Source organism: Erinaceus europaeus, chromosome 7 (genome assembly GCF_950295315.1).
Source record: "Erinaceus europaeus chromosome 7, mEriEur2.1, whole genome shotgun sequence".
Taxonomy (NCBI): Eukaryota; Metazoa; Chordata; class Mammalia; order Eulipotyphla; family Erinaceidae; genus Erinaceus; species Erinaceus europaeus.
Genome location: NC_080168.1, coordinates 109,619,653 through 109,647,004, shown reverse-complemented (window position 1 = coordinate 109,647,004; position 27,352 = coordinate 109,619,653). Strand labels below are relative to the sequence as shown.

At 36.3% G+C, this 27,352-nt stretch overlaps 2 protein-coding genes across 2 annotated transcripts; one reads left to right on the top strand and one right to left on the bottom strand.

The window, feature by feature from the left end:
* Nucleotides 1-6,922: 6,922 nt before the first annotated feature.
* Nucleotides 6,923-7,861, bottom strand: LOC103109115 (olfactory receptor 6C6). Its single transcript, XM_007518122.3, has one exon. It carries the CDS (start codon nucleotides 7,856-7,858, stop codon nucleotides 6,923-6,925), a length of 936 nt encoding a protein of 311 aa, XP_007518184.2. The 5' UTR covers nucleotides 7,859-7,861.
* A 16,829-nt stretch (nucleotides 7,862-24,690) lies between these two features.
* Nucleotides 24,691-25,641, top strand: LOC103109114 (olfactory receptor 6C6-like). Its single transcript, XM_016186018.2, has one exon. It carries the CDS (start codon nucleotides 24,703-24,705, stop codon nucleotides 25,639-25,641), a length of 939 nt encoding a protein of 312 aa, XP_016041504.2. The 5' UTR covers nucleotides 24,691-24,702.
* The last annotated feature ends 1,711 nt before the right edge of the window (nucleotides 25,642-27,352 follow it).

Below are 27,352 nucleotides of genomic sequence, written 5' to 3'. Positions count from 1 at the left end.
TTCTTCTCTCAAATGCTTTTGGATAATTAAATGCCTGCATCAGGAGACTAACTGTATTGATCTTTATGTATCAACTCTTGTCCAGCCCCTACCATAGGGGGCATGCTGACCTTTAAGAAACCTGTGAATTTTGACTTATATGAAAACTGTTCTTTGTCTAGCCTTCTATATCAACCTAAACCCACCCCCCAATAAACGAGTGTGTTCATACCAGAATCCTCCTCAAGTTTCTTTCTTTTCACATGGTCTCTTGAACCGGTGATGGGAAATTCAGTAAAGTTTACCTTTCTAGCTGAGAACCACCCATGCAAACTCCAACAAAGGTCCAGATTAAAAAAAAATCCATATTTTGTTCTCCATTTCATTTTGTTAGAAAACATCTACCATTACCCTGATGAGTTTTCCTAAAGATATTAAAGTTAGTAATAATTTTTGTCTTGTTAAGAACTCTGAAGTGATGAGCACAAAATCAACTTGTGTCCACTGTCTAAACCTGCCTTTGCCATGCTTTCAAGTTGCTAGTAAGGAAGGCCAAGGTTGTTTTATTTATTTATTTTTTTAATAAAATAAATCACACAGTGCAATCCTACTCAGCCGCTAAAAATGAGGAAGCAATCTTCTTTGTTCTATCTTGGATGGAGCTTGAAGGATTCATGTTAAGTGAGGTAAACCAAAAAGAGAAGGATGCATACAAGATGACCTCATTCATAGGTGGAAATTAAGATACATTACAGAAAAGAAAAAGACAAAGTAAAACTTAATCTGGGTTTGGTATGTCAAAAGACTATGGAGAGGGAGGGCAGGCAAGTGTTCAGTGGGAGGGGGGCTTTTGTGTCCTGGTGCGTAATGAAGGAGGAGGACCAAACTGTGGGTGAGAATGTTTTAGACATCTATCACAGGGAGAGGAGAAATTGTACCCATGTGTCAACAACTGTGCTGCAAACCATTAACTACCCTCCACACCGCAATTAAATGATTTAAAAAATGTGACTGTCTATAGGTACAGAGAAAATTTTAGTATAAGAGATTCAAATAACCACTGGTTCTTATATTTTTCAATAAAATATCTCTGAGCAAATTGCCTCTGTAAAATCAAGTGTTGTTTTTGATGGGCTATGTTGTTTTCGCCGGGCTGGCTTCACGGGTGGGTAACAGACAACCAGGGACTCATGGTTGAGCTGTAGGCAGTATCTCTTTATTCATGCAGGACGCAGCACAATCTAAGACGAGCTAAGTTAAACTCAAAGTACAGTATTGTAAAACTCACAATGCTGTCTTTATATATACTTGCCAAGTAAGGTGGAAACAGGATGTGACATAGAGAGGGTGGAGAGAAAAGTGACTGGTGAAAATCAGAGTGTGACAAAGAGGGGGCAGATTAGGCGAGAATCCTATCACTGAACCACAAATGCCCTGGAGGGAGGGTGGAACTTGTTAACAGTGGTTATGTAAATAGAATGAAGTGGTTATGTAAATAGAATAGTGTTAAGCAGGGGGGATTTAAACCAAATGAAACAGAAAGGGTCTCACGCATACCAACAATCAAGGAGCACTCTGAAGTTATGAAGTTTATTTCCTCTTTATCAGTAAATTAAATCTATTAGAAATTATCTTCTAGTTAATTAAAATACATAGCATAGGTACTTTGGCACTTGGATTTGAATAATATCAATGAGAAATGGCACTTTCACCAAGCTTTTAATTTACTTCACATTAGTGTATTTTTAATTTATTCATTTAGTCATTTAAGGTAACACCTCTTATAGAGTTACATTATGAGGATTATTAGTTTCAACAATTAAAAATTTAATGATCTGGGAGTCAGGTGGTAGCACAGCGGGTTAAGTGCACATGGCGCAAAGTGGAGGAACCTGGTTCGAGCTCCCGGCTCCCCACCTGCAGGGAAGTCACTTTACAGGTGGTGAAGCAGGTCTGCAGGTGCCTATCTTTCTCTATCCCTCTCTGTCTTCCCCTCCTCTCTCCATTTCTCTCCATCCTATCCAACAACAACAATAGCAACAACAAAGATAGTAATAACCACAACAATGATAAAAACAACAAGGGCAACAAAAGGGAAAAAATGGCCTCCAGGAGCAGTGGATTCCTGCTTCAGGCACCAAGTCCCAGCAATAATGCTGGAGGCAAAAATAATAACAATAATAATGATCTGACCAAGCAAAATAGCTCATATAGATAGTAATGCTGCTTTGTCATGTGTTTGACCCAGGTTCAAGTCTGTTTTGCACTGCATTGAAGGAAGCTTTGGTGCTATGGTATTTATCTGTATGTCCATCTACCTTTAAAAAAAGTTTAATGACCCTTGCTGAAGCAATAAAGCACTATTAATACTAAGTAGTGTTGACACTCAGGCAAATGTTTGTCTTATCTTTATAGTTTACAAATTCTGAAAACACTTTCTTAGTAATGTCCACAGATATATTTAAATTAATTTGATTGGTCTGCTCTGTATTAGTGAATAAATGTATACTATTTGTTCCACCCCCCCTAAATTATAATATTACCCCTGAAGAGTTAAAATATCTAATAATGACATTTTCAGGAGAAATGGAAATTAGAATTATTTAAGTAAATCATTAGAGAAAGTCAATTTTGGCAGTATTAGAAGATTATCAGAATGATATAATGAAAGTATTAGCAATCATTACATGTGTGTTTACATCACAATCTAATGATAGTCAACAGGTAAGACAGATACATTTGTATTGGTTTTGTACTGACTGACCTTACAAAAACATATATGTATTAGTTAACATTATAATTATGAATAGAATGGAAGAAAGTATAACAGAGAAAAAGTAAGATATTATCAGCTCCTGAAAGGTAGGTTAATAAGTAGAGTACTTTCAGACATATTTTCTGAAGCGAAGGCTTCTTATAATATTGAATATTCATATCCACACTGCTGCCCCATAAGAAAAGTTTTCCTGATTTTAATTAACAAGTTTCTGAGTTGAAAGAAAGTACTGGATGAATCAGTAGCTTTTATAGGATAAAAACCTTACATCAACTATGATTGTAGCTGACACAATGTTTTTCTTGCCATTAAAAAGCATTAAGTGTATTTCACTACTCATTTTTTTTAATAAAACCATGAGTGTTGGGACTGGTGGCTCACTGGGGAGGGCACTCATGTTACCATGCTGAAGGACTTAGGTTTAAGTTCCCAGTATCCACCTGTTGGAGGGAAGCTTCACAAGCAGTGGAACATTGCTATGAGTGTTTCACATTCTCTCTGTTTCTCTCTGTCCCCTCTATAATTCTCATTTCTATCAAAAAAAAGGAAAACATCATCACTGGGAACAGTGAAATCATGTAGAGCCCTACCCATAATACTGAGACAAAGTGATTTTCAATTAATGTTCCACAATTAAAATTTTTAACTATCTTATTTTTATAGATGTATTTACTGATTTCATGAGAGAGACAGAGAGAGCAAAGCACTGCTGGGGCATATGGATATCCAGGATCAAACCCAGAACACATGCATACATTCCTAGTTTGTTGTCTTCCTAGTTAATGGGTCATTATTCCAGAAGTTTTGCTGAGGTGCAATATACAACTCAACTGCTAACATGTATTGTGTATAGTGATAATGGGCAGGAGTGGATAGCATTATGGTTATGCAAACATGCCTGAGGCTCCAAAGTTCCAGGCTAATCCCCTACATCACCATAAGCCAAAACTGAGTAGTGCTCTGGGGGGGGAAATCCTACTTTATAAGAAAATATTAAACTAAACTTATTGCCACAATCATGATAATGAACATATAAATCACTACCAAAAGTTTCTAAGAGCAGTATTTATAATTCATGATTTCCAACCCCTTGTCACAATTCTTCAAGAACCAACTAACTACTTTTCTGTGGCAAAACATTAGAGGAAATTTGTAGAACTTAACTGAAATGCAGTAACATCACTCCTTTTGGTTAAGCTCTGTTAACTTAGTGTAATGTTTCTGAGATTCATCCAAGTTAATCCCTATATAGTTCAATTCTTATATTTTCATTGCACTTTTAGTCCATAACTAGTTTATCCATTTGTTTGTGGTGTGCTGTAGGGTGCTACCCAGTTCTTGACTATTATAAATAAAATTTCTCTGAATGTTTTACTACAAACACTCATTTGATCTTATGTTTTTGTGTTTCTTAGATGGATACTGGGAATTATAATGACTTGGTTGTATGACAGGTATTTGTTTAACTTTTATAAACACAATGTCAAAAAGTATTCTAAAACAACTGTGTATTTTTTCATTCCTATTAACAATGCATTAATGTTTCAGTTGCCTTATATCCTTACAACACACAACATGGTCATTATTCTACTTTCAACCCCTCTAAAGGTTGCATAGTTTTATGTCATTGAGTTTTGCAAAGTATAAAGCCCAGACTTATATATGCACATTACTGTTGAATTCCTCTGCAGAATGCATTCTCTGTATACATATTTAGAATATGAAACAGTGAGAGAGAGAGAGAGAGAGAGAAGGAGAGAGAGAACATTCTCTACCATCATGGGGTTCTCTCTCTTGCTCCCGAGATATGGTACAGGAAATTGAACCCAGAGCCTCATGCATGTGAGGCCTGCACTTGAGTTCTGACTATTCTCCTTGGCTAAGCATTCTTCATGTGTGTCTGGAGACAGGGCTTACAAATGTGCACTTTCACCTTTCTGAGATTTTTGTTTTCAGTCAAACACAGAGACAGAGAAAGGGAAAGACACTGTAGCACTGGAACAAACTCTGCTGACCCCTTAGGTAAGCTAACTAGAGCTATCTGTCAGGTGATAGCTATCCCTCAGACTCTAAAACACCATTTTAAAAACACATCTTGAGTCCTAATTTGAGAATTCTTTCCTTTGTGGGCAGCTATATATTTATTTTGTAACATATATATGACAAAGAACTTTCATGAGATGGTTAAAATGTCAAATTAAATGAACTCAAGGCATAGTTAGTGTGGCATTAAGAAATAAATGAAGATAATATTACTCCTACTCCATTATTCTTATAACCTCAAGTCTAATAAAATCGCTCACCTCTTTCATTTAAATGATTCTGGCTTTATAATCTGTACTATAGACCCGCAATCATATTAAATACTAAAATTCAAAATTTCTTGAGTTCATAGCAATAGTCCTCTCACTTGTCCCTTTGACTCTAATATAATTTATATTTGATATGATTTTCAAAATTAACCTTCTATCACCAAAGAAAAGTTACATATTAAGTGCACTTTAAAAGATTCTCTTCATTATGAGTGTCAAATAAAGAATGGAACATAAAAATACACTGAGAGGATATTAAAAACAAGATATACAAATCAGTAGTCTGGGTGGTGGCACTGTCGATACAGCACTGGATTCTCAAGAATGAGCTCTTGAGTTCAATCCCAAACAACACATGTACCAAGTGATGTTTGATTCTTTCTCTCTTCTATCTTTCTCATCAGTAAATAAATAAAAATAGGATATACAAATCACATTCCAGATATAATATTCAGACATATTAGTAATAAGTTTAATTAACATTTATAATACTAGCTAGATGATTCTTGTGTCCTACATCTTTCAAATTTTATTGTGTCACAGAGGTCCCTACATATATATATATATACACACATATACATACATTAAGATCTTTGGGGTAACTCCTCTGTTAAAGTGCATGCATCACTATGACTGAGGGCCTGTGTTATTGGACCCACATAGAAACCCATGCATGACAACCATAGTGGTTTCACTTTCTCTGTCTCTATCTTAAATTTAAAAAGAAAAAAGTGTCCTAAGGAAACTCTGGAACCATACTGATATGAATTCCCAGAGAGCCAGAAAAATAAAATCACATTACAATCAGTGAAACATGTTTTTATAATTGCTTAAAACAAGTGTTATCTCAGGCTGGGAAGACAGTATAATGTATAAGGCTCTGATGACCCAGGTTCAATCCCCAGCACCACCATATGCCAAAGCTGAACAGTGCTCTGGCCAGTCAATCAGTTTGTCTATCTGTCTGTCTGTCTGTCTATATCTCTTTAATTAAAATATATTTTAAAATACAAATGTTATGTTTTATGAGTATTAAGCAGTTCTAATTACTGAGCAACGAGGTAGGAACTGCAGTGTTCTGTATGTATGAATAAACTGAGGCATAAAATGTTTACACGGGGGTCGTGTGGTGGCGCAGTGGGTTGAGCACAGGTGGCGCAAAAAATACACATTCTAAGCAGTGTGCACATTATGTATGCAATGAAGCCTTTACTGAACAGTCTCAATATCTCAAAGTCCTCATCAAAACACTCACTTTCCAGATTCATGCCATTGTCTAACATCTCACTGTTTTTGTATGTTATATCTTGGTCTAGTTTTCTTGTTTAGTGTCAATATAACTATTACTTTCTCCCAAAAGTCTTCCCAGATAACCAAATTACTTAGAAACTTTCCATTCTGCACCAAATCATCTTGTAGACCTTTATTATAACATTAACTGTGCACTGAGTAGCAATGGGTTGCATGCTAGTTTCTTTCTGACACTGAAATTTCTTAGAATATAATTTAAGCTGCTTGAAGTGTCTGGAATAAGAGCAATAAGTATAACTATATATTTAGGCATACTGTAAAAATACATAAAGCAAACCTAACCTACACAGAAGTCATTTTGTAAACTATGGTTTCTAGAAATTAATGCAACAAGGAGATGTTATTTAAAACCGGGACTACAGACTAGAAGGAATAAGTCACTGCAACAGGGCAAAATGTTTGGAGAAATAGACTGTATGGTAGAACAGTTACAAGATTCTTCATGAAAATCTACATAAGATAAGCAAAGAGTTGGAAAAACAACATGAACAAAAGAAATACGTGAAACATTTTGTTTTTTACAAGTTTGTAGTTTGCAGTATTTTTACAGTCGTTTTTTTGAAAAACATAATTTTTGTAGCATATCCCAAAAGACTTCTTTCACTTGCTGGTTCCTTAAAGTATAAATGAAGGGATTTAGTAGAGGGGCAACTGAAGTGTACAGCAAAGCTACACCTTTGGATACAGTCACTCTTTCTTTCGCAGTTGGTTTAATATACATAAAAATGCAGCTGCCATAGGTGATGGAGACAACAATCATGTGTGAAGTGCAGGTGGAAAAAGCTTTGCTCCTTTGCTGGGCAGAAGGGAATTTCAGAATGGTCCTAATGATGCATGTATAAGAGATAATCACTAAGACCAAGGTGATCGCAAGTGTTACTACAGCTAAGATAAAAGACATCAATTCTAGGACATGTGTGTCTGTGCAGGAGATCTGCAGGATAGGAGACGTTTCACACATAAAGTGATCAATTACTCTTGATGCACAGAAATCCAGCTTGAGCCCCATGGTCAATGGAGGAAAAATGATTAGAAATCCAGTTACCCAAGAACTAAGAACAAGCTGATAACATACTTTGCTATTCATAATGATTGGGTAATGTAAGGGCTTACATATGGCAACATAACGATCATAGGACATGGCAGAAAGAAGATAAAATTCTGTAACTCCCAGTAAAAGAATAAAAAATAATTGAGCTGCACAGCTATTGTACGTAATAGTTTTATCTTTAGTCACAATGGTTACCAGGAATCTGGGAATACATACTGTTGTGAATATGATTTCCAAAAATGAGAAATTACGAAGAAAGAAATACATTGGTGTTTTCAGGCGTGAATCCAGCAAGGTAAGGAGTATTATGGCTAAGTTTCCCATCAGACTTAATGTGTAGTTAAGAAATAGAAACAGGAAAATTACAATTTGCAATAGTGGGTCATCTGTTAGTCCTACAAGAATGAAATCCATTGATTGGTTTTTCATTTCTCTTTTGTAATCCTTATAAAATCTACAAAAGAATTAAACATACAAATATATGAATAAAGTATCATTACGCATTCTTTATGATTGCCACTGTTAGCTTTGTTCTAATATTGCTCTCATGCCCGTTTATTAATTTTAATTTGGAAAGGAACCAAGATTTTCCATGTCTGATGTCAATGTTATAAATGGCAGATGAAGACAAACTTTGTAAACTATTCATGTCTTTATATCACATGCAACTTATTTGCCTTTGTTTAGAAAGATGTGTGTGTGTGTGTGTGTGTGTGTATGTGTTGTGTGTGTGTGATTGTGTGAGTTCTGACCAAAAAGTAAAGTTATATTCAAAATCCAAAGCAAAATGTAAAAACAAATAATTTTATCATTACGTTGGGAATAGTGACATAAGTTTTAAAACAGGAATTAACTGTAGCATCTATAGCATATAGGTCCTTAATATTTTACAAAATAATATGATAATCAGAGTTGTCTGGACCTTCATTCCCAAACATCGGAAGTTATTAACATTATAAAACAAATATTTAAGTGGATGAAAAGTCTTAGAAATTCTTGTTTATTTGTCGATATTCTTTTTGTCTATGACCATAGTATCCTGAATATGCCTAATCTCAACTGCCTCTATACATTATTCCTCCCTCCCATCCTCCCTCCCTTCCTTCCTTCTTCTCTCTCCTTCGTTCTTTCTTCCTTTCTTTCTTTCCTTCTTTCTTTCCTTTTCTCTCTCCCTCTCTCATTCTTTAATTTCATCACTATATTTCTTTCATTAATTCATTTATTTTATAGAGACAGAGAAGTCAAGAGTCAGGTAAATGAAAGAGACCATAACACTAGAGCTTTCGTCACATATGGTGGGAGCTGGATTTGAACCTGAGTCTCATGCATAGCAAAAGAGCATACTGTCTGGGCACGGGAGATAGCATAATGGTTATGCAAACAGACTTTCATGCCTAAGGCTCCTAAGTCCCAAGTTCAATCCCCCACACCACTATAAGCCAGAGCTGAACAGTGCTCTGGTGTTTCTCTGTGTGTTCCTCTCTCTGATTCTCTCCCCAAAATAAATAAAATTTTAAAAAGAGCATAATGTCCAAGTGAGCTGTTTTGCAATCTTCTCTTTTTTTCTTGGAGGACACTCCTAGGTATTGAAAATATTGAAAGCTGAAAATGTTACACAGGAAGTAAACTTCTAGTGACTTAGTAATATAACCCTTTTAAGCAATTTAACTTATTAGATCACTGAATAAGTGGGTGGAAGAAGATCAGGGGCATATATAATATGAAAATGTTAGTGTTCATGTGTCCGAAGTGCTCTACCTCTGACTTGAATAGATGATTTATATTATTGATGCTACTACATGGGTATAACATAACTTTTTCATTCTACTTTATCTCAAATTAAAATAATTGCTGTCTACTTTTCCACATCATTTTATCCAGTGACACATAATTCACAAAGACTATCAGAAAAAAAACAACTGTATGTAACTGTGGAATAAAATAGATTAAAACACCTGTTGGTGTGCAACTATAAGATAATGCTACCATTAATTTTTTTATAAAACATGAAAATTCAGTTAACAGTGAACTATATGACTACCTAAGTTTAACTTATTGTGATTTGTATGTTTTTCACATGTGTACATGAAAGAGATTTAAATAAAAGTACATGATTGCAATTTGATTTCACAATCATATTTTATCACCTAGTACATATGACATATTCAAATGTATCTACATATATTTGAAAATTACTTCATGGGATGAGTCAATGTGTATATATTGTGTAGCTGTAAATATTTCTCAAATTCTCTCTAATTCATACTCACACTGATGTTCAGAACTCAGGTATCAATGATTTTAATGAATATCCATATTGTATTCCAGGTAATTTGCATGCTATAAAATTGTGTCCCTGTAATTTTTTCATTTGTTTTTCTTCAAATTAGAAAAGTGAAATGAAATATAAAGCAGCAACTGAATAAAACTCAAGGCACCATTTGATTATAAGTGTCATCTTATAAGAGAGTCTATGTTGCCATTTGTACCTTAATAAAATATTGCTGTTTTATAATGTTCTACTACAAAGTCAAGGGATCTCTTGAGATAATGAAAAAAAAAATCTCTGGGGATCAGATTCCAGAACAATAATTATTGGCAATTACAATGGCAACCTTCTTTAAATAAACTGTAAAGTGAAAGAATCCCAAAGGAGTAACATAAGTGATTTATTGAGTTGTCTGATATAAGTCACGATGTATTTTTCTATGGTTGTCTACACAAAATTATGTCATGACTTTTCCAACAACACAACAGAAAATAAAAGTGATCTTTCAAATTAACTGTTTAATCTATAAATACATGTTATGTTAAATCCCAAACCCAGAAAAACATCAACGTTCCTTAGTTGTTAAATGGTTTAACAAAGTAAGTTACATACAAGCCATATATATCACAACTGAATCTTAAAATATTGTGCTAATTGAAATAGGCCATATGTAATATCTATATACACTCTACATCATTTATATAATACAGGGAAACAATAAACTAGAGATAGAATTCTGATCAGTAGTTATAGGAACTGAGAGTCAAATAAGTGATACTCAACAGGACAAACACAAACTCAAAGTGAGAGGATGAAAATCTATTATACAAGCTAATGGGCCACAAAAAAAGGGCAGGAATAGATATTCTAATATCTGATGTAATAGATTTAAAAATAAATAAAATAATATAAGATAGGGGTGTACATTACTTAATTCTCAGAAGATCAGTCAACCAAGAGGACTTAATTATTAACACCTATGCACCTAATGAGGGGCCATCTAAATACATTAATTATCTACTGAAAGAACTACAGCAATATATCATAGCAGCCCGGTATTAGTATGACTTCAACACTCTGCTCTCTCAACAAAAAAGATCATCTAGGCAGATAATTGATAAAGAAACAAGGGAATTAAATGAATAGATAGATAAACAAGAACTATTGGACATTTTCAGAGTCATTCATTCCAAGACACATTTTATTCAAGTCCACATGGGTCATTCTCAAGGATAGACCATATGTTAGGCCACAAAGACAATGTCAACAAATATAAGAGCACTGAAATTCTCCCAAGCATCTTCTCAGACCACAGTGGGATTAAATTAACATTTAACAATGAACAAAAAAACTTAATAAAAGTCCCAAAATATTGAGAGTTTTTTAGTACACTACCTAACAACTACTGGGTCAAAGAGGAAATTAAGGAAGAAATTAAAATGTTTCCAGAATAAAATAAAAATGAATGCACAAGATATAAAAATATTTGGAACACAGTTAAGGCTGAGAGGAAGTTTATAGTCATACAAGCACACATTAGGAAACAAGAAAAAGCTCAAGTAAACAACCTGATTGCACACCTTAAACATTTATAAGAAAAGGAACAAAGGAACCCTAAAGCAACTAAAGGGACTTAAATAACTAAAATTAGGTCCGAAATAAGTAATATCAAAAATAAGAGAAACATACAAAAGGTCATCTACTCTCACAACAAAAGCCACATTAAATGCAGAAACTGAGAAATAAACACACACAGATTCAATAAAATACAACTGACTAGAAACAGATCTGCAAAAAATGATAGAGATATAGTTCAGGAAACTCATTTTAAATCAATTCAAGAAAATAAACTAAACAAACAGATCAAAGAACACAGAGATGGATTCAAAGATTGTTTTTACCAAAGAATGACAAAACACAGGGAATAAAGAAAAGTTATTAACAGAGCTAGTGTGTGAAAGACATATTGAATGCAGCTCAGACTCAGGAAAGGACTTAGAAAGTAAACTAAATCAGGTGAAGGTGAGAACATCAACTGTAGAAGACACAAACATCATACTCTGAAGCTTTTGAAGAGCAAAGGTTTATGAAAAATGAAGCACCTCACCGTGAAATAGCAGAGTCCATCAAAAAGAAGAGTATGAAAATTATTGGGATCTGTGAGAAAGAAGAGAGAGAAAGTAGAAAAGAACATATTCAAAGAAACTAGCAGAAAATTTCCAAGGCTGGTCTATATTCAAAACATAGACATTCAGGAAGCTGAATGAACCCCCATGTGATTGAATCCAAAAGGGCACCACCAAGACACATTATAGTAAAACTATACAAACTAAAGACAAGGAAAAAATATTTCAGGATGCTAGAGAAAGGAAGAAACAAACATACAGGAAGAACCATCAGACTTCTTATCATAGATCCTTGCAGCAAGGAGGGAGTGGGATGATATATAAAATCATTAAAAGATAAGAATTGCTAGTCATGAATACTATATTATGAAAAATTATCTTTCAAGTATGAGGGAGAAATAAATATTATAAACATTTGGAAATTGAAGACATGTTCCACTATCAATCCTGCCTTGCTAGGGTTACTGAGAGGAGGTCCACATGAAAAGAAGCAAATATTTTTTAAATCAGTAATAAAAATACAAATAAAGTCAATGAAGCACTGTAGGACTTCCAAAATTTAGCCCTATCTTAACTCTTTTTTTAAGTTTTTATTTATAAAATGGAAATAGTGACAAGACTATAGGATAAGAGGGGCACATTTCCACATAATGGCCACCCCTAGAGCTCCATATCCAATTCCCTCCCTTGATAGCTTCCCTATTCTTTATCCCTCTGGGAGCATGGACCCAGGATCATCATGGGGTGCAGAAGGTGGAAGTCTGGCTTCTGGAATTGCTTCTCCACTAAACATGGATGTTAGCACCTGGTGTTGTCTCCAAGCCCACATCTTTGCCCTCATACCAAGACAGAAAAATTTAGAGGGAAGAGGAGAAAGAAGAGGGATGGCTGCAGCACTGTGAAACTTTTTACCAATTGTGAAACTTAACCTATAAAGATGAGAACTGATTTTAACTCTTAAAACCTATCTCATATTCCTCCAAAAGTCTTTTCTACCTCAGCAATACTGGACTTGCTCGTTTTTTTTGATATTCTTTGTATGTTTGTATCTATTTGTATCTTCCCTCTCTTTTCTACAATTCTCCATCTACCTATCTAGCTGGAGAAACTTAAGAAAGTAATGATTATTTATATCATCAGCAACATTTATTAAGTGCTTTCTCCATGTCAGTATATACTGGATTAAGTGTATCACATGTATGATATGACTTAATGGCCATAAACTGATTATTATCTTCATTACCAAGATATTTGTCTTTTTTTCTAGCCTATAGTCTTCTAAGATACAAAATATCCATTTTATTTAAAACACTGTCTAGTTATACGAGAGTTCAATAAATATGTATGCATTGACATAAATAATATCAAGATTCATCTATCCTTTAACTCTGGGGAACATATATCTGATATATAGTAGTTCCAGGTGATAGGTTGGATGATAGAGGACCTAATGGGGGTTGTATTGTTATGTGTTGGATAGTATGCCAGCTTCCCCTGGCTTCTGCTTAACCATATGCCTATATAGGGATAGATTTGATCCCATTCAAAGCTTTGGTCTATTTACATAAATCACTTTTAATGCAAGGAAAACAGCATAAAGTTCTTTGTACTGAGGGGAATTATCAGGAAGTTCAGTAAAGAGAGGTTTGGGGTATTGCTGGTCTGGATAATATATAAGGGCAGCAGCTCCCTTTTTTCCACCATCAGTGAACACTGTAGGAGCAGAGGGGATGGGATCTCGACAGAAAAGTTTAGGTACTAGTAGAGGCAACAGAGGTAAAGAAGCTATCAAATTATTAGAGGGAAAATGATTATCTAATTGTCCTGGAAAACCCATTAAACTTATGGCAAAACGAGAATGGTGGCGTATGAGCCATTCTGTATCTGTGAGAGAAAAGGGAAGAATGATTGAATCTGGTTCCCTTCCTAAGACCTGAACCAGTCTGTTTCTTCCTTGGTGAACCATAAATGCTAAGGCATCAATCTCGGTAAGGAGTCTTGGAGCTCTGCCTACTGGCGTATGAAGCCATTCGAGAACGCCATGTTTCTGCCACAATGCCCCCACTACCGTGGGGGTGGAGTTGAAGATTAGAAGATTTACTGGAGAGGAGGGGGAGAACCGAACGAGGTGCATGTCCTGGAGAGCCTGGTTAACTTTTTCCAGTGCCAAGGAGGCTTCGGGGGTTAACATACGCTTTGAGGAGGGCTGTTTGTTTCCTTTTAACAGATATAACAGTGGTTGCAGGCAGCTCGTAGGCAGATAAAGATACTGCCTAAGCCAATTCAAATTTCCAAGAAAACTTTGTAAAGAAGCAAGAGTGAGATTAGAAGGAAAAGTAACACAAGGTTTTAAAGGACGAATCTGCGTTAGGGAAATCTCTGAGCCTAAGAAAGATATTGGAGGAATTAGCTGTATTTTCTCAGGAGCTACATTAAGTCCACTTCTCTTTAAGGCAGGGATTAGAAAATTACGTAGGGTGGGGAGATCTGTATCTAATTCTCCCCATATTAACACATCATCCATATAATGAAAAATCTTAAGGCCCTTATGAATATATGGAAAAAGGGCAGATTTAACAGCATCTTGACAAATAGTAGGACTATTAGCCATGCCCTGGGGAAGTACCACCCATTCAAATCTATCAGCAGGGCTGGCATTATTAATAGAAGGAACAGAGAAAGCAAAACGTTTACAATCTTGTGGGTGTAAGGGAATAGAGAAAAAACAATCCTGTATATCAATAGCTATGATTGGAATTCCTGTGGGAATTGCGGAAGCAAGAGGCAAACCCCTTTGGGGGGAGCCCCAAACCTGCATGGTTTTATTAACTGCACGAAGATCTTGGAGGAGGCGCCATTTTCCTGAGTGCTTTTTAATCACAAAGACTGGAGTATTCCATGGGCTCCAAGAATGACGAATGTGTCCCAAAGATAACTGCTCTTGGATGAGTTCTTTTTAAAATTTCTAGCTTCTCCCTAGGCAAAGGCCACTGTTCCACCCAGACAGGCTCATTAGAAAGCCAATCTAAGCGGGGAGTTCTGTTACGAACAGTGGCAGCTGGTATTGGGGGTGCTGGTTGGGTCTAGCAGTCTCACAGGAGTGAGTGTGGTGTCCTGCAGAGGTGTCTGAGGATATCACTACATCTAAAGATTCCAGCAAGTCTCTTCCCAATAAATTGGTGCTTATATCAGCTAATAAAGGCTGAAAGCATCTGGTAGTCCCTTCTGGATCTTCCCACACAAGGGAATCTCGTGTGCAGAATGCCTGAGTCAATCCTCCAATACCATGAAAGCGTGGTCCTGGGAGGAGTTCCCAACTCTGGGGAACCTCTGCTTGTCTTAAGATTGTCTTATCTGCTCCCGTGTCAATCAAACACTTAAAAGGAATATTACCAATTTTTACTGTCATAGTTGGGTGACCCCTTTCTAAAACAGGGGTGGTCCATAAAATCTCAGGCTCCGAATTCGAGCTGTTCTCTTGCTCCAGCCAGTTATTTCTATGCTGGAAGTTCCCACATACCGTGGGTTCCTCCTTCTGCTCGCCCTCTGTTATTGTTACTTGGCATGGTGGGTGTAGTGATGGGTTGGGTCCTAAGCTGGGCTAAAACTATGACAGTAGATCTAAATTCGCATTTGAAATGATATGTCTTATTTACAAGTTTTTCTCCTCCTGTGTGTTATAAACTATATGTTTAATATGTGTGTTTCAAGTTTGGTAAACATTAACTTAATGGTTAAATTGTAACTTTGAAGCTACATTCTTATGAGAAGAGGTAAAATCAATTCATTAAAGTAACTGAGTGTTTAAGGTAAAACTCTAAATATTCAATGTGACAATTCATCATCTCCTAAGTTAAAATACAAATCCTCTATACAGGACATTTTTGGAGGGCCCCCAAAAATGTCCTGTAAGCTATCTTGTGGAAATTAATCCACAAGAAATTTGGCATCAATCTGACATTGTAAATGTACCCCCCCAAAAAATTGTCACTAAAATGTGTTAACTCTAGTAACCTGAGTTTGCTTAAAAACCCAATGTAAAAATAGTTAAGAATCAATATATGTGACTTAAATTTGGTATGAAAATTTTGCTATATAGAGACTGCTACATGAGGTCACATAAGATGACCTTTACACGAAATTATAAAGATACCTAAACCAATTATAATAATTGAATTATCAATTGTAGTAAACTTCTAATTTGTTACAAAGTTTTTTCATAAGTAATTGACTACAGCTATGACAAGCCTTCGCATAAAGAAGCATCTGCTCATATAGAATCCCCAGAAATCCATCTTGGACCCCTGACCTCTGACATCACCCACAATTACAGCCATCCCCCGAAACCCATGATGTGACCTAACACAATCTGGAGAACCTGATTCACAGACTCCAAAGGACAAGACTTTCCTACTGCCTTTCTCTCAACCATTGGTGTCTGCTCTTCCTGCTTCTGTTTCGCCCATCATGTTTTGGCGGTTCCAGGTCACTCTCTACAGAGAAGAAAAGTTCTAGTGGCTGTCCTCCTCCATCAAGATAGACATGTGGCATTTATTTCCTGGCCGTTGACATTGGACTGATGCTTCTATAGAACTTGCTGGACACTCCCTTTATACTGCTGGACTTCTTGAAGAATGACTGTAGCAGTTCATAGAACTTTCCGCCAGCTGACTCGGGATTTTGCAATGCCAGGTCACCCCTCTAGCCCCTTGGCTTATCAGGACCCCACTCCTCCACCCATCAGGCTCACTCTGTCTCTTGCTACTCTTACTTATCCCTCCCTGTCTTGTGCTAGTTCTTTTTGAAGACACTTAGATGCTATCATTCTGCTTTCTTCCCAACAGGTTTCTGTTCACCCCTACACTGCTATTTCCCTGACAGAGATGAAGCCTTTTTCAGACATTGACCCAGTTATATATGGCCATTAAGTAAGAGGGAGATGTTGGGGAATTGTGAGGATATGGTTGAGCTTGGAAGGGCTTGAGCCTGAGGGGTGTGTCAATCCTGTTAGTCTCTCTCTCTCTACGGAGAGGTTGAGCAAGGAGGGACAGTAGAACCCCAAAAGGTGTGCCTCTTATCAGTCTCCCTGCCTCACAAAGTGCCCCGCACTCCTGATACTATGGCAAATAGTTAAAAAGAAAGGGGGAGATGTTGGATAGTATGCCAGCTCCCCCTGGCTTCTGCTTAAACATATGCCTATATAGGGATAGATTTGATCCCATTCAAAGCTTTGGTCTATTTACATAAATCACTTTTACATTTACATAAAGCACCACACTCCCTCCAGGGCATTGGTGGTTTAGTAGTAGAATTCTCACCTACTCCACCCCCACTCCTTGTCACACCCTGATCTTCCACCAGTCACTTTTCGCTCCACCCTCTCTATATCACATCCTGTTTCCACCCTACTTGGAGAGTATAAAAACAGCTGCTCTTCTGATTAAAGACACTTGGAAATTGCTTTCTGGCTCCGAGAGTTCCAGAGTGTATCTCCTACGAAGTTAGTGCGGCATGAGTTACGGATCCCTCTCCCACGCAGCAGCCTAGATTGGCTCCAGTTGAGTTCTCTCCAACCCAGAGAGCACTAGCTCGGGAAGAAGCACCTTCAGGCTATCCCAGCAGTTATGTGGAAAATTTAGATATGTTATACATGTACAAACTATTGTATTTACTGTCAAATGTAAAACATCAATACCTCAATTTAGGAAAAATGAATTTTAAAAAAGAAATACAGCAGCTCCAGGTGATAGGCTGGAACAAGGCAGTCATGTATATAATGTGTAAAAAAGGACAGGTACAGCTATTATAATATCAGATAACATAGATTTTCAGGCAAAGAAGTTGATAAGAGACAGAGATGGACACTAAATATTGGTCAGAGGATCAATCCAACAAGAAGACATAACCATTGTCAATATATGTTCACAAGGGGGCTGGGCAGTTGGCACTCCAGGTTAAGCACACATAGTATGAAGTAAAAGGATCCTGGTTCAAGCCCCCTCTCCCCACCTGTAGGGGGTCACTTCACAAGAGGTGAAACAGGTCTGCAGATGTCTATCTTTCCTCCTATCATCCTCTTCCCTCTTAAATTCTCTTTGTCCTATCCAATAAAAAGGAAAAAAAAATAACTGCAATCAAATATATAAAACAAGTACTTACTAACCTCAGAGGAAGCATTGGCAGAGACACAATAATAGTAGAAGACCTTAACAGACCACTCACAGCAAGAGACCAGTCATTAGAAAAAAAACAAAACAAACAAACAAAAAATCAACAAGGAAATAGAGGCCTTAAATGAACTCATAGATGAAATGCACAACAGATTATTCAGAACCTTTCATCCCAAAAGAATATACATCTTTTCAAGTGCACATGCGACATTCTCAAGGACCTACCATGTGTTGAGACACAAAGACAGCTTTAATAAATATGTGGATACTGAAATTATAAAAAGTATCTTTTCTGGGGTTCGGGCAGTAACGCAGCATGTTAAGCACACATGGCACGAAGTGCAAGGATCAGGCATAAGGATCCTGGTTTGAGCCCCTGATTCACAAATGGTGAAGTGATGATAAACAACAAGGGCAGCAAAACGGAAAAATAGCCTCCCGGAGCAGGGGATTCCTAGTGCAGGCACTGAGCCCCAGTGATAACCCTGGAGTCCCAGAGTGATGTCTGGTTCTTTCTCTCTCTCCTCCTATCTTTCTCATTAATAAATAAATAAAATATTTTTTTAAAAGGTATCTTTTCTGAACATGAGGTGGTGAGGTTAGAAATCAACCACAAAAAAGAAACAAGTAAATAAATGAATGAATGAATACTAAACAGTATTTTTTTGAATAACATCTGGGTTACTGAAGAAATCAAATTAAAAAAACTTAAAAATTACTAGGATAACAATGAAAATGAACCATGTACAATATGACAAAAGCTGTCCTAAACTCATAACAATACAGGCACATATTAACAAACTGTTGACCTTTCAGCTAAATTATCTAACATCACAACTGAGTCCACTAGAAAAGGAGCAGCTGAGAGACTAAAAGCCATCCTGATGAAGAAAATAGTCAAAATGAGTGCAGAAATTAATGAAATAGAAACCAGAAAGGTGACCCAAAACATAAATGAAACAAAGAGCTTATTCCTCAAAAGAATAATTTAGAAAAAGAGATAAAACACTTAAAACACTGGCTACATTCACAAAAAGAGAGAAAGCTATAATAAAAACAATCAGAAATTAGTAGGTGAGATTACAGCTGAAGATAGGGCGACACAGAATCATACATGGATATTATGAACATCTCTGCAAATAAATTGGACAACACAGAAGATATGGATGCATTTCTAGAACCATACCACCTTTCAAGCCTAACCCAAGGGGAAGTAGATAGCTTAAATAGGCCAGTGGATAGTATACAAATTGAATTAGAATAAAAAAAAATCTTCCTGAGTTTAAAAGACCAGACCTTGATGGCTTTACTAACAAAATCTGTAAGACTTTCAAAGAACTAATATGGATTCTCCTCAAACTCTTCCATAAAATTAAACAGAAATAATTAGTCCCAAAAACATTATAGGAAACTAATGTCTCTGATTCCCAAAGCAGGAAAGAGTTCCACCAAAAAAGAAAATTATAAGCCTCTATCAGTGATGAACATTGATGCAAAGGTTCTGAATAAGATCTTGGAAAAATCAAATCCAGCAACATGCCATGAAAATAATTTACTGAGAACAAGTGGGATTTAACCCTGGAAAACAGAGATGGTTCAACATTCACAAGCCAATCAATGTAATCCACCATATCAACAACAAAAAAAGGCAAAAGATATAGTGTCATATCAATCAATGCTGATAAAGTAGTTGACAAGATCCAGTATCCATTTATGATAAAGATACATCAGAAATAAGAAATATAATGGCAATACCTCTATATAATAAAGACAATTTCTGACAAACCCATCATTCTCCATGGGGAAAATAGTGAAGCATTTTTGAGAGAAAAGGAAAAAATACAGAGGTATTACATTCTCCAACTTCCGTTTATACTACAAAGCAACAGTAATTAAAGCACTATATTACAGAATAAAAATGGACACTTAGATCAATGTCAAAGATGGACAAGTGCATAAAGTTGGGGTGCTTTTTTATTTTTTATTTATAAAAAGGAAACATTATTTTTTATTTATAAAAGGAAAACCATAGGATAAGAGGGGTACAACTCCACACAATTCCCACCACCAGAACTCCGTATCCCATCCCCTCCCCTGATAGCTTTCCTATTCTTTAATCCTCTGGTAGTATGGACCCAAGGTCATTGTGGGATGCAGAAGGTTGAAGGTCTGGCTTCTGGAATTGCTTCTCCATTGAGCATGTGCACTGACAGGTTGATCCATACTCCCAGCCTGTCTTTTTCTTTCCCTAGTAGGGTGGGGCTCTGGGGAAGCAGAGCTCCAGGACACATTGGTGGAGCTGTCTGTCCAGGGAAGTCTGGTCTGCATCCTGCTAGCATCTCAAACCTGGTGGCTGAAAACAGAGTTAACATACAAAGCCAAATATATTGTTGATCAATCATGAACTTAAAGGCTGGAATAGCACAGATGAAGAGTTGGGGGTACTCCATTTTTTTTTTTTTTTTGATAGCTAGTAGGTATATTTCAAATATATTCCAAAGGGCCTGTGGCTATACTAGTGGTTTTTTTTTTTGTTTGTTTTTGTTTTTTGTTTTTGCTGAGCCTGAAATCTGATATGCCAGTGGATCCAAGTTATTGTCTGGGGAGATGATGTCATGGACAGAAAAAGGACCAGAAAGCTGCATCAGGGAAGAGAGTAGCTCTAAGGGGTATAAATATTGTTGACTGTAAACCCCATCTATTTGATTTGGTCTGGGGCCCATATTCAGCTTAGGAGCCTATGTGACCTCTGTATCCCTGTAGATCTGAACTCACATTCTGTGGTCATGAGGAGAGCTGCCCCAATATTGACCCATCTTCCTCAAGTATAGCATAGAGTATGTTGTCCATCCTCCCTTTGGAGGATGGAACATTCTCTACCATTGTTGATCCAAGTTGAGGACAAGGTCTTATGGGGGGCCCAAAAAGGGGTCTATTTTGTTGTTCCTGATAGAGATAACTGGTAAAAAGGCAAGAGCAATTTATTTGAGGCTTTTTAATGGCATATTGATCATACATTAAAAATGCAGAAATACTATCATTTGTGAGAAGATGTATGGAACTTGAAGACATAATACAGTGTGGAAAAGTAACAGGAAAATCTAATACTATGTAATTTAATTTACATGGGAAGTCTTTTAGAATATTTTTATTTGTTTTAACTTAATGGGAGAAGCAGATAAAGACAGAGATAGTAAGAGAGATTGAGAGAGAGAGAGAGAGAGAAAGAGAGAGAGGGGGTGGAGAGGGAAAGGGAGAAGGAGAGAGAGAGAGAGAAGGGGGCTCTAGAGCACTGCTCAGTTTTGGTTTTGGGAGCTTTAGGCATGGAAGTCTTTTTGAATAACCACTATTTGTCCCATCCTGAAATCAGGAAAGATTCCTATAAGTAGAATTGATAAGATTATTCAAGGATAATGGAATACCTGAAATTATTATAAGCATATTAGGAATAGAATCAAAACCAGTTTTCTTTTGGGATGCTATCCCTTCAGTCTTTCAGTTAAAGCAATTTGTAGTGGTTTTGTCCTTCTTTGTTCTCTCTCTCTCAAAACTAATTGTTACGTCCAGAGTCATTCTCCAGAGAACACTTCTTTTTCTTTCCTCTCTGTCTCAATTAATCCCCTGTGTCTATTATGAGCAAAACAATAAAATTCTGATTTTTGTTAGTGTGCAATTGGAATAAATCATTCTTTGTCACAAAATTTGGATTTCTTTTGTCTGAGAATTTTGAAGGAATCTTTTCAGCTAAAGGATCTTCATATTTTCTTAAAATTAGAATTTTTATGGAAATGTGTTTTCTACATTAAATAAGAGAATAGCAGAAAATGTATCTTTTCTAGCAAGACAGTCAACTCTAATTGAATTGTCTATAATATCTGGGTCTTGTGATTTTGTCAGTATGGGTGAAAATGAGAAAAAAATACATGCTTACATATTCATATAATTTATAAAATGTTTATGTGCTTTGAATCATTCACCAGTAAATCACTAAATTGAACCTCCTTTTAAAATAATTGAATATTTTCTAAACTTTTAAGAGAAAGAATGTTCATTGTTTTTCACTCATTTCTACCAGGAGGAAAATCACATCAACATACCTTGCATATGGTAAGTATGATCTAAAACAAATATATAGATTAAAATTTTAAATAAATCTATCATGAAAATCAGATGATATTCACTGTTATATGAATTCCTATCTCTTTCTATTTTTATGTAGATGAAATACTTAACACTTCCTGATTAATTATAGCTGATTATAAAAAGACTGAAATATTTCAAACACAAGAAAAATTGCTATTAAACTGCAATAAAGGAATGATGAGAAGTACGACACTGAGATAAAATGATGGTCTACATAAATAATTGAAACTGGATATAATACTGCATCTACTTTTAGTTGTGCATGTTCCAGAATTAATGATACCTAACTGTAAGCTTCCAGTTTGGTAGGTGATCAGTTAAGTATTCGCTTTCTAACATAACACAGAACTACTATGAATCTTCTATTACTGCTCTCTGTGACCCTGACCAAAGTACGTAACCTTCTAAACTGTAAATTTAATATATTCAGCTGAAAGAGTGGCTTTCACAACTCTTCAGACTAACTGGGTTAAGGGTTTCCTGAGGGAGAAGAGTTTCCTGAAGTTCTATTCATCGCCAAAATTTATGATTTTTACTGTACCAACTAAATACATAATGGGAAGCCATTAAATTTTTCTTGTTTTATCTTTCTCTGTGTGTGTCTCTTTATCCATCCAATAAATAAATAAGTAAAATATTAGTAAACATTACTTATGTATTATTTATATAGATATATTAAAACAGAAGTATGCAGTGTTAACAATTATTCATATAAGCAGGGACAAAAATGATTCTCATTATTTTACATATACTACTAGAAGAATATTCAATATTTATTTATTGATTTATTATTTTGTCTCCAGTCATTGGAGCGTGATGCCAGCACCACTAAACCATTGCTTCTGATGGACATTTTTCCTTTTTTTGACTTTTTTTTTTAATTGGGGAATTAATGTTTTACATTCAACAGTAAGTACAATAGTTTGTACATGCATAACATCCCCCGGTTTCCCATATAACAATACAACCCCCACTAGGTCCTCTGAAACCTTCTTGGACCTGTATTCTCCCCACCCACCCCAGAGTATTTTACTTTGGTGCGATACACCAATTCCATTTCAGGTTCTACTTGTGTTTTCGTTTCTGATCTTGTTTTTCAACTTTGGCCTGAGAGTGAGATCATCCCATATTCATCCTTCTGTTTCTGACTTATTTCACTCAACATGAATTTTTCAAGGTCCATCCAAGATCGGCTGAAAACGGTGAAGTCACCATTTTTAATAGCTGAGTAGTATTCCATTGTGTATATATTCCACAACTTGCTCAGCCACTCATCTGTTGTTGGACACCTGGGTTGTCCTTTTTTTATTAGACAGGAAATTGAGAGAGAATGCAGAGACAGAGAGTGGGAAAGACACCTGCAGACCCTCTTCATTCTTCATGAAGCATTCCCCTTGCAGGTGGTGAGCCCCCGGGGGCTCAACCTGGTCCATGTGCCTATGCTTTTGTGTAACACTATGTGTGCTTAGCCTGGTGTACCACCACCCAGCCCCCAAGAATGTTTAACTTTTAGATTCATAACTTTTCTGGGAGGAGAAAATCATCTATTAAAATGTGAATCTCAAAACTGCCTTGACTACAAATATCATTGTTCTAAAATAAAGTAGTTGCTATTATTGGTAAAAGAAAAAAACCAATAATAAGTCTTTAGATGAGTTAAGGTCTTTTTTTTAATCAATAATAAAATAGATGACTAATAAAACTGCAAATTCACACTCGTATAACTGTCTATATAACTTTCAACAATTCATTTATATAGAATTAATTTTCATCTATTAATCATTTCTCTGCAAGAAAGCATAAGATGTAGAATGGTGTAAGGACTGAAACTGGGGGCTCATATAAGAAAAACACTTAGTTTTGCTGCTGAGCAATCTCCCTGAGAATAATTTAATAAGTAAACAAAGAAAATATTTTACAAGTAATACTTACATACTATGCTTTACAACATTTTTATAAAATTAAGTTTATTTTAAAGTTGTCAGTTCAAATCTAAATTATCTTTGACATTAAGAAGAAAAAGAAAAAAATTAGCATTAGAAAGATACTCATGGATTAAACAGAACAATTAAAATATACTTACATTGATCTACATAATAATTTGAGATAGAATTTCAGTTACCAGATTGGATCAACCATGAAACTTGTTTGCATTCTATTTTATTATTAGTAGTAGTATTAGTAGTATTTTATATTTATTTTTCCCTCTTTTATTGCCCTTGTTTTTTATTATTATTGTAGTTATTGTTGTTGTTGTTAATGTCGTCATTGTTAGATAGGACAGAGGGAAATGGAGAGAATAGGGGAAGACAGAGAGGGGGAGAGATAGACACCTGCAGACCTGCTTCACTGCCTGTGAAGCAACCTCCCTGCAGGTGGGGAACCAGGGGCTCAAACCAGTTCCTTATGCTGGTCCTTGCGCTTTGTGCCACCTGCACTTAACCAGGTGTGCTACCGCCTGACTCTCTTATTATTTATTTTTTTTACATCTGTGACTTTTCAAGAATTTCTGTCATCTCCACTTATGCAATTTTCTATGTCTGCTTACTAGGCCTTGAATCTGAAATGAAGAATCAGTCAAGAGAGATAGAATTCATTCTACTGGGACTGACTGATGACCCACATTTGCAAATTATAATTTTTATATTTCTCTTTCTAAACTATGTGCTGAGTGTAATGGGGAACTTAACCATCATCCTCCTCACCTTGTTGGATCCACGACTAAAAACTCCTATGTACTTTTTCATTAGAAATTTCTCTTTCTTGGAAGTTTCATTGACAACAATCTGTATTCCTAGATTCCTGATGACCATTGTGACTAAAAACAAAATCATTTCCTACAATGGCTGTGCATCTCAGTTATTCTTTTTCCTCTTATTTGGAGTTACGGAATTTTACCTACTGGCTGCCATGTCTTTTGACCGATACGTGGCAATCTGCAAGCCTCTCCATTACCCTGTTATTATGAACAGCAAAGTATGCTACAAACTTGTATTCAGTTCCTGGGCAGCTGGCTTTCTCATTACCTTTCCACCACTGGTCATGGGGCTGAAACTGGAATTTTGTGCTTCCAAAGAAATTGATCATTTCATATGTGATACTTCCCCTGTGCTGCAGATTTCTTGCACCAATACCCATTTCCTAGAACTGATTTCCTTTGTCTCAGCTGTTGTAACACTTGTGGTCACATTTCTGTTAGTTGTCCTTTCCTACACATATATTATCAAGACCATCCTAAAAATTCCCTCAGCTCAGAAAAGAACAAAGGCGTTTTCCACTTGTTCTTCACATATGATTGTGGTTTCCCTCACCTATGGTAGTTGTATCTTTATTTACATGAAGCCATCAGCCAAGGAAAGGGTGAGTTTATCCAAAGGTGTAGCTGTTATCTACACATCAGTTGCTCCTTTATTAAACCCTTTCATTTACAGTCTAAGGAACCAGCAAGTGAAACAAGCCTTCAAGGATACACTCCAAAGGATTTTCATTTTCTTCAAAAAATGAGAGAAAATACCATTTTTTAATCTTGGAGAAACATATTTTTGATTTATATTAAAGCTAACTTGTCATTAAATTATCCTTCTGATAATTTCTTCAGCAAGACCTTCCACACAATGCACATTTTACTTATCCTAGCTCTTTATTTTTGCCTTCAGGTTTATCTCTGGGGCTCAGCGCTTGCACTATGAATCCACTGCCCCTGGAGGCCATTTTTTCATTGTTGTAGTTACTGCTATTGTTGGATAGGACAGAGAGAAATTGAGAGAGGAGGGGAAGCCAGAGAGGGGGAGAGAAAGACAGATACCTGCAGACCTGCTTCATCACCTGTGAAGCAACACCCCCTGCAGGTGGGGAGCTTCAGGCTCCAGATCCTTATGCCTGTCCTTGCACCTTGTGCCATGTGCGCTTACCCTGCTGTGCTACCGCACGACCCCTGAAAGGAGGGTTTTGCTTTTATTTGTCCCCAGGATTCATCACTAGGGCCAACTTTTGCAAATAGAAACAGAAAGACAGACTGAGACTTTCCCCAGTACAGTCGTACATCCTCCATGTGCGGCATAAGAGGGTCTTGATTGTGTGCATGGCAAAGCAGGCACCCTCTCAGCTGAACTGTCTCCCTAGTCCTAAAAGCAAAATTTTAAACAATGAGTTCATGCTCTTTGGGGGTCTTTTCTCATCTCTATACATAGGTGTATACTTAATACCCTTAAATAAGGGAGCATTATTGTTATCCTATCAGAGCTTTTTTTTTTAATGACCTGGAAGGAAGTTTATAAAATAGAAAAATGTAATATACCATCACAGACATACAAATGAGAATATCAAGCTATTTGATGATGTAATTATTACCCACATGACCTTGAATAAAAAGTTTTAGTAAAAATTTGTGTTCTGGTCCATTTATAAGTTTAAGTCAACAGTGTTAACTATCTGCTATCTATGAAAAAATATAATAGAAGAGAGTCAATGTGTTATCATATTTAGGACTCAAGAGAGAATCCGCTCACATTGTTCACTTTCTTTTTTATTTATTTTTCTATCTTTATTTATTAGATAGAGATAGCCAGAAATCAATAGGGAAGGGGGGTGATAGAGATGAAGAGAGACACCCACAACACTGTTTCACTACTTTCAAAGCTTTGCCCCTACCGGTGGAGACTGGGGACTCGAACCAGGGTCCTTGCACACTGTTAACAGTGTGCTTAACCAGGTGTTCCACCAAGTGGCCCCTAGAGTTCACTTTCCAAAAAGTTAGGTAAAAACTACCAGACCTTGGGGTAGGGAGAAACTAGCTTCTCAGTACTTGTATGTGTGCTAGATATCCAGAGTTTGAGCCCATCACAAGATATGACAAAACTCAATGCTACTTTAATATTTCTCTTTGGGCTTCTTCTTCTTCTAGCATTTGCCCTTCTTCCGTAGCCAGTCAACATAGTCACTTGGATGATGTGCTGCTTTGCATGTGTGCAACCCACATTCGACCCTGGTTCCCACTGCATTGAAAAAAGCTCAGATACTGTGCTATTTTTTTTGTTTTTCCCCTCTCTGCTTCTCTATCTGAAAAAATCATTCCAGTGCAGTGAAGGCCTGAATACAACATAAGTAAATAAATAAATACGTCTACCAGACCCTTCCTAGATATAATTTGTGGACTTATTTTTTGGATTATTTTTACATGATATTTTTCTTGATAGTGCCCTTTGATCAGAATATT